Consider the following 8,846-nt stretch of genomic DNA (forward strand, 5'->3'; position numbering starts at 1 on the left):
TTGAAATTGAATTTAGAACTGACAGAACACAGTCAGATCAAAGAAACAATGCAGACAGCTTCAACATGTCTGGAAGACTAGCACATGGAGCATTACTTTATGGAAACTGAGTAAAAGATGTTCACTTATTTAAATTTAAAGTTACTGATGTTTTTTAATTTGTGTTAAGTGTGCTATAATTGTAGCCCATGAATTTTTGATTGTTTTTATAGTCGATTCTGTACAATTAATAATCATAAAAATAGACCAACGTTCAAAACTGACCTAGAATTTTGAAGGGACTGCAAAATTTTATATATGTCTCAACCAGGCATATCCCCAAGCAAACCCTAGCCTAACACCATGAGGAATGACATTCAATACTGCTGTGTTTCACTGTAATTTTAAAACAAAAATGCAAGCCAGGATTTCTGTAAAAGAGTTTAGAAACATTGTTGTCAGTTGAGCCTTATTTGATTCAGCGCTTTCATTTTTTCTGTTTGTATTTCCAGGACTCTGATGGAACTCCCTGTAAAACACAGAAGCCTCTGGGTAGCAGACATTCTAGTCTGAGCAGGGATACTACATCCAGTTCACAGACTTTGACAGGGAAGACCCAAGGCAGCTCTCAAGGCATACCTAACAATAAATCACAGGTCAGTAGTGATAATTATTTGTTATACTGCATTGGTTATCAGGACAGTCGTACTTCTATGAGAGAAATGCTTCCAGTTAAACTGTTCAGCTTCTGTTATGATAACTGTTAACTCTGCGGATAATGTTTATGTTCTTGATGGTGGACTCAGTTTGGCAGACTGTAAACATGGTTGCTTCACTCCATTTCGTGTTCATTAAAAATGTTTTCTCTTTTCCTTTAGCACTCAAGACCATTTCGTTCATCAATTAAATACATTCAGGAACAGCAAACGCTGAGCCACTCCAGCATTCTAGCCAGCAACAAATCTCACCAGCAGTACAACAGCAAGCGACGGAAACACAAACCTGATGCTGCCTTGGAAGAGCTTTGCAGATAGGGAAGGGTTATAATTATACCTGACTTGTTGACTGCCTGTCCCCCAGCTGCTACAGGTCTCCTTATAGTTCTTCTGTTGGACACCTAGTTCCAAGACTTTTATAGAAGAGGAGGATGAAATATTTGTCCACATGCGTTCTTGGGTGTTTTTTTTTTAAACTGCAGCTTTGCACTGGAAGAATGAAGGACTTCAGCAAATGCTGCTTGTATGTTAACTTGTTATGCACCGAGGACCTAAACGGGCTGTAGACTGAATGTAATGTGTCGGTGCCTGCCTGGGTGTTAAAAACAAGGGGAAAAAAAAAAAAAAATTTGCAGTCCGCAAGAATAGGAATATAATTTGTGCATGAAGATTTTAATATTTTTTGCATATTTACTGTTTTATGTATATACAGATTATACAAATGATATTTGTTTATGAACTTCTAATGAAAAGTTAAGGTGCACTTTCTCACAGTTAGGGATGCCTGCAGGATAGTTTCCAAGTTCACAGAAGCAGCTGGCTGTTGTGGCACAGTATAAAATGGTGCAGCTCATCTCTAAGGTCACCTTAAAACTGTTCAGCCTTTGAGCTGACCAGCAGTCATTCAGAAAATGTTGTCATACCTTAAACACCATTTTTCTACTCAGGTGAGAAGAATGAGCCCATAATCCTTCATTTATTTTTGTGTTTCATTAAAAAACAAACAAAAAAAAAAAAAACAAAACAAAAAAAAAACACTAAAAAATTAGAAACTAACAGCAGCCTAACAGTACAGATGCTTGTAACCTTCGGGTTTTGTAATAATAGTAATTCATACGGTTCCTCTCTTCCAAAACTCAAAGCTCCACTTGCCTTTAATATCCAACTATGCCATATCTGCAACTAATGATTATGACCAAATGTCAGTGAAATGACAATGGGTGCTGGCAGCAGATGTACCAGTGCTGATGGGATTGCCTTTTCATAAGCATGCTGCCAAAGTGCTATAGCACTTTTGAAATATGTTTGTAGACAGTTTGTGACCCTTACTGTTGAAGCTCCCTCCTTCAAACCTGGATGCAAGATACCACTTTAGTTTGTGCACTAAAATCAAATACGGCAATACAGCCTTATGATTTTTCACTGCACTAAGACCAACTGCCTTTGTCCTTAGTGTGGTCATCAGGCAATCGAGTGTCAGCTTTTTCACTTGGTGCTCTTTTTCAGAGAATGCATTAGAGTGCCACCCCGTGTAACTGTCTCCTTGTGCCCATTCTTTGTTTTGATTTAGTTATCTGGAGTTGACTGAATACTTTTGTGCTGCTATTAAGTTTATAAGGATTTCTGAAATTTGTCACTGCAAAATTGTAAAATGAGTATTTTAAATTAATTAAATGGGTGCACATGAAAATTTTATTCTTTTGAGAAAGCTTGGTAGCATCTTGGCAGTACAAAACAATTTTAGAAGTTTAAAAAAAAAAAAAAAAGATATTTTTATTTTTCCATAAGGCTTAAAAGCCTTAACTTGAACAAAGAGGGAGTAGATGTGCCTCATTTATGACCACCTCTCGCAGATCTATTTATTAAGCATCTCGGGCAGTTGAACTGTTCGGTTTTTTTTTTTTCTTTTCTTTTTTTTAAAGACATTCATAACTTCTCTGTATCATCATAATACGTTTAACGTTTTGTCGGGATTTGAAAACACTTAAAATATATTTTTTTTGTGAACAAATCTTTAAACATTGTTGTCTTGATTATTTATAAGCAGTGCTATGTTTAAATTTGAATCTGTTTTCTTAGAGCAGAGTATATGGGTCTCATTTTTTATAAATATATATTTTTTATGATGGAAAATGCACTTGCTGGATATATTCCCAGTTCTACTGACTAGCCATCTAGTCCACTGGTGGAAAAAATGGCTTTCCCAAAAGGCTGCACCTACACTGAGTCAGTGAACCTTTCTCCTAAAATTATTTGTTTACCTACTTCTATTTTCAAAAAAGTCTAGGTTTTCTATAACACAGAATTGAAAATGTAAATTGGTTTTGAGATAAATGGAATGAAGTAATTTTCCATTTAGTTAGAGCCTTTCTCCGTTTTTGAAGGTTGGAGTTGGAAGTGAACGATGTACTTAATAACAGATAATCATTTGTTTCTGGTCTCAAGAAATATATTCTTTCATATGAACTTGATAGAATAAAGTGGTCAGAGGAGCTTAAAAAACAGATTTTGGACCATACTAATTTTGGATCATGCTAATGATGATAATTGTTAAAAGTCAGGTCAGGTTGGGGAGCAGGCAGTGGTGCAGCACGTTGTCGCACCCACCACACAACAAAACAGCTCGGGATCCTGGTTGGCAACCCCCCAGGCAGACACGCAGTCCAGTCCCACCCTTCAGAAATGACTGTTTATCTGTCATAGCCAGGTGTTACGTGGGCATCTCCTTGACCTGGTCCAGCCACTCGGGTCCCGCAAGCCGGATCACCCCTGGGTAATTGTGCTATATGGCCGTAGTGCCGTAACTGGCACTCCCTCACAATGCAGGTCATATGCCTCATTCGGGACTCCATGAGCAACCGCTCATTAGACACAAAGTCAAACCAGCGGTACTCAAGGATTTTCTGGAGAGACACAGTACCAAAGGAGTCCAGTCTTCGTCTCAGGTCATTGGATAATGTCCATGTCTCAGAACCATATAGCAAGACAGGAGGCACCAGGACTCTAAAGACTTGGACCTTCATCCTTTTGCATAGATATCGGGAGCACTACACACCACTTACCACTTTTCAGTGACCTCATGATGTTAAACTGCATCCTGCCCCTACATGCGGCCTTCCAACCTTGCAGGGAAATCATTGGGGTTGGTGGCAGGATTGGCACTTTAGCCACTGCATATATATTAAAAAAAAAACAAACAAAAAAATGTCACTTACCTCAGAGATGATAGACAGGACTCCTTTCTGCTCTCTGCGGGAGTAGCTCTGCTGCATCTGCCCATAGGTATGCTGCTTGCATTATAAAGGCGATGGGGGGGAAAGCCCCAAGTCAAAACCGTCTGAGAGCCAGGGTCAGGCCTGTTGAGGATCAGAACTAGTGTGGTGCTGATGCGTTGCCCACTGCACGGCAGCACTCTGGTCCCAATTTGAGGGTTAAAGTACCACCCCACCCCCAAAAAAAACAATATTTATGATTTGTTAATAATACCCTGGTGGAAAAAACAGTTGCTTAAATCGAACCACTATGCTGAGCAGTGTCGGAAAAGTCACGGTTAACCATTTGATTGTCACAGTTGCTGGCAGCCTTTCGCTGCAGATGACGTGGATGTTTTTCATTCTCCTCATACTGATGGACATAGTGGGTAAACCAGTCCAGAAATGGTAGTGGTCCACAAGCCAGTTGTTACAAATACAGTGGAACCTCGGTTTGCGAGCATAATTCGTTCTGAGAACGTGCTCGCAGTCCAAAGCACTCGTATATCAAAGTGAATTTCCCCATAAGAAATAATGGAAACTCAGATGATTCGTTCCACAACCCAAAACTATTCATATAAAAATGATTAATACAAAATATAAAGTAAAAATACATAAAACAAATTAACCTGCACTTTATCTTTGAAAAGAATCATGGCTGGTGTGAGTGAGTTTCTAAACTCTTGTGGGATTCCACCCAACGGGACGACATGCAGAACAGCGTCCCAAAACAATCGCAGTCTCCCAGCGCTGTAGCAGTTCACCGTAAAAGCGAATCCGAAAAGATCGCGGACATGCTATAAGTGCCTGCCATCGATGGGTGATACAAGGAACAAGGAACATTATAAATGCGCAGGGCACAGTATCACTTGGCCATGATCCTGCCCGACTGCTGTGTCTGTGTATAGGAGAGTGGCAGATCCCGCTACAATTAATAACTGCACTGTTGCTGTTTCAAGCTGAATAAAGCTGGTGTTGCTAAAGTACTGAGACTCAGCCTCGTGTTTTGGGGCGCATGACAGGGACTTGCACGTCACACGCACACACACAATGCTGTAGTAAACTATACGCTCGTACTGATGTTGACTATATGAGTGAGGCACGGCGACTCAGACGGAGAATAAGAGACGATTGCCCACAATCCCGCAGCGAAAGAGAAGAACCTTCTGGTTAGTTGTGATCACATGACACTCGGCAGACAAAGCATATACATACTACTCGTATTGCAAGACCTCGCTCATTTATCAAGTCAAAATTTATTAAAAATTTTAGCTCGTCTTGCAAAACACTCGTAAACCAAGTTACTCGCAAAACGAGGTTCCACTGTACCTGTTTTTCGCAAACTTATGAGTGTCATTTTTCACTCATTATAAAATTTGAGTGGATACCTGGATTTTGCTAATGGTCATGACTATGGTGAAGCTAATCACCCAGCATTGAAACTATACAAACTATGGGATGTGTATCAGGCAGTCATCAAAAACATCCAGAAGGCATGTGTTCCCATTTGTGATGAAGTATTGACGAAAGTCTGCATGGGTTACAAGGGAAGGCTGTCTTGGGTAGAGTACATCGCATCCAAACAGGCACAATTCGGTAAAGTTTTACATGCTATGTGAAGCAAGGTCTGGGTACCACTGGAACTCAATACTTTACACTGGTAGAGCAAGTCAGATGGGAAGTACAGTCAATACGGCCTCATTGCATCATACAGTATGTGCTGTCACTGGCAGACTCTTTGCTTGACCAAGGTTAATGTGTTACGGTGGACAGTTTCCATACCTAACCTGAACTGCCTGAGATTTTGCTTCAAAAGAAAACTGATACATATGGCACTGTATGACCAAACTGCTGTGATATGCCTGATGACTCTGGTCGTGTGAACAGCAGTTGTGTGTCAAAAAGTCAAAATGATTGTGATCAAGTGGAAGGATAGGAAAGATGTCTGCCTCATAAGCACTATTCTCAATGCAGCAACTGTCAATGTTCATGTCGGGGGGAAATGTGGAAGTCACTGTGCCGAGCGCCGTGGTAGGCTACAGTAACACAAAGGTGATTGTGAGGGTCGGGTACTGACATTCCTCACTCTTGGCAAACAAAAGAAAAGCAATGTTACAAAAAAAAAATTTTAAACGTCTGCTCCCAACAGCGCTGTGTGTGTCGGTGACTCTTTCAAAACATATCACACAAAGCCACATATACTAAATCTGTTTTTACAGCAAATTCCCTCAAATATAGGATTTTGTGAGTGTGTTTCCACTTAGTACATTTTTGTTAAGTTCCAAGTATATCCATTCTGCAATTTAAATGATTTAGCAACTGGAAGTAACAAATCCCTGTTGCCATGTCTTTTGTCATAGCAAATTCAAATTTGCTTGGGTTTCAAGTATTGCCTTATTACTGGTAACTAAAGAAGTTGCATCTTTTAACAGTGGTTTAGCTGATTAAAATATTTTTCAAATGAACAATCACTTTTTAAAAAAAAATATATTTAAGCGAATATGAAGCAGCAAACGTTTTTAAATAGATTAGAGGTTGATGACTGTAAGAACGCTTTTGGACATCTTTGAGCTGCTATCTGCTCCATCATTGTCAAACAGGCAGTTCTGCACAGCAAGATGTTGCTTTGATTAGGCCTTTCCTCTCATGGCGGTAGCTGTGTCTTATGGGAAATGTTGAGGGAGGTTATCTAAGAGACTTCAAAATGCGATTTAGTAGAAAAAGTACACAAATCAACTACGCCACAAATGTGGCAGAGATGGGATGCTAACATGAGAGCAATGGTTGTTTTTTAACAAACAAAACTGATGTGCTGGTATTACGTTTTGCAAAAAAGAGGGACGTTGCTTTGTAGTCTGGTGAACCTTTTGGTCCTGACACTTATTAATAACCAAAACTACACATTATTCTGATAGCACCCTGTTCACAGTAAACTTGGTGGTACATCTCTTTATGGTGTGCTGATTATTTGTATCAGTAGGAAATTTTGTAAAGATTTTAATGGATGGTGCAAAGTATAGGAAGACCTGGGAGGAGAAGAAGATTAGGTTTGGATAGGGAGAGGATCAAAGGCAGAGGTGATATGGTGTGAATAAAACCCTGCACAGGATTCAACAGAAAATGCGTGGAAAGCCTTCTTAAAACCAAAGTCTGCATGACAGCATGAAAACAGGGCAAAACTGACACCATTAGCATGAACACATCTACGTTATAAAATTCTCTTAAATGAGACATAACAGGGATTCGGATTCAGAGAAGTCTGAAGGTTTTTATTCCGCACAACTAAATGGCACTTCTTCAAAATTCAGTTGGACTGTTTGATCATGTCTGAGGTGATACTAGGCCTGTTACTAAAAAATATTCACACAGTACAAAGCAACCAAAAGTCAGGGAGTATATTTATTAATAGTAACCATAATAGTTAGTTTATTAGAACATCTGACTGGTGAACAAAATGATTTGATTGAATTTGCTCTTTGAATATTTTATGAAGATTTCATTAAGATCAAATCAAAGACTTAATGCATCTTGAACTGTGTTTTAGGCCGCAAAGTGTAAAAATGTACAAGGACATTAAGACTTTCACTGTGTGTTGTAAAAGAATTTGTTGAGATCACCGCGCTCAGAATGATGGAGACTTTGCAAGATGTTGGTAGTTTTAGTAAGTAGTAGTAATTTAAAGACTTGCATCCTTATGTATTTGTATGACTTGCAGAAGATGATTTGAGTGGCACTCATCTACGCTTTCAAAGAAATGCATTTTCTATGTCATATATAAATGAAAATGACAGTAAAATCCTGTTCTTTATAGCTGAAGCGTATGATGGCCCAGGTTGGCTCCAGCAGTCTGTCACAACTTGTACCTTAACCACTGATTATCATACGTGAGATGAGCCAGTGGAATAAGGACACTTACAGTGGATATAAAAAGTCTTACTGTGAAAAATCACAAATTGTGTAATACAAAAGTGAAATCAACTTATTCCACCTTTAATGTAAAATTGCAATCTGTACAGAGTAGGTGTAAACAAATCTGAAATGGAAAAAAAAATCATACAAAAACATGGATGCATTAGTGTGCACACCACCAAAACGAATACTTAGTTGAAGCACCTTTTGATTTTATTAGATCACTCAGTCTTTTTGGGTAAGAGTCTATCAGTTTGGCACATCTGGACTTGGTGATTTTTGCCCAATTCTCCTTGCAAAAAAATGACCAGATCTGTTAAATTACAAGGGCATCTCCTGTGCACAACTGTCTACTACACCAGTTCCAGCACCCTCACCAAAGCAAAGATGACCAGCACTGAAAACAGTACCCACCACAACTCTAGTGGCTATAAAAACCATTCACCCTACGGGAATTCACATTTTATTTTCATATAACAAGAGGATTTACTTTGGACACTTTATGTACTGGGCGGCACGGTGGCACAGTGGTAGGCTGCTGCCTTGCAGTTAGGAGACCCGGGTTCGCTTCCCAGGTCCTCCCTGTGTGGAGTTTGCATGTTCTCCCAGTGTCTGCGTAGGTTTCCTTCCACAATCCAAAGACATGCAGGTTAGGTGGATTGGCGATCCTAAATTGTCCCAAGTGTGTGCTTGGTGTGTGTGTGTGTGTGCCCTACGGTGGGCTGGCACCCTGCCCGGGATTTGTTCCTGCCTTGCGCCCTGTGTTGGCTGGGATTGGCTCCAGCAGACCCCCCGTGACCCTGTTTTAGGATATAGCAGGTTGGAAAATGACTGACTGACTTTATGCACAAATTCACCTATTACTAATTTTCTGTTATGTAACACTAGTTGTGTAAGCCCATGCTGCAAAAAGCCCGGGGTCCTAGAAACTATATCGTCAGAAAAAAACTGAAATGTAGAGATGTCACGTAATTGAAAAGAACTACTTTGG

At 39.7% G+C, this 8,846-nt stretch overlaps 1 protein-coding gene across 1 annotated transcript in view; it reads left to right on the top strand.

The window, feature by feature from the left end:
- Positions 1-2,441, top strand: part of tent4b (terminal nucleotidyltransferase 4B) — a 44,644-nt gene extending 42,203 nt beyond the window's left edge. The window contains exons 11-12 of the mRNA XM_028809264.2: positions 492-635; positions 858-2,441. Of these exons, the coding sequence (XP_028665097.1) occupies positions 492-635; positions 858-1,013 (300 nt within the window). The 3' untranslated portion in view covers positions 1,014-2,441. The remainder of the gene's footprint in view (positions 1-491; positions 636-857) is intronic.
- Positions 2,442-8,846: the final 6,405 nt, after the last annotated feature.

The sequence above is a fragment of the Erpetoichthys calabaricus genome, chromosome 9 (genome assembly GCF_900747795.2).
Source record: "Erpetoichthys calabaricus chromosome 9, fErpCal1.3, whole genome shotgun sequence".
Classification (NCBI taxonomy): domain Eukaryota; kingdom Metazoa; phylum Chordata; class Cladistia; order Polypteriformes; family Polypteridae; genus Erpetoichthys; species Erpetoichthys calabaricus.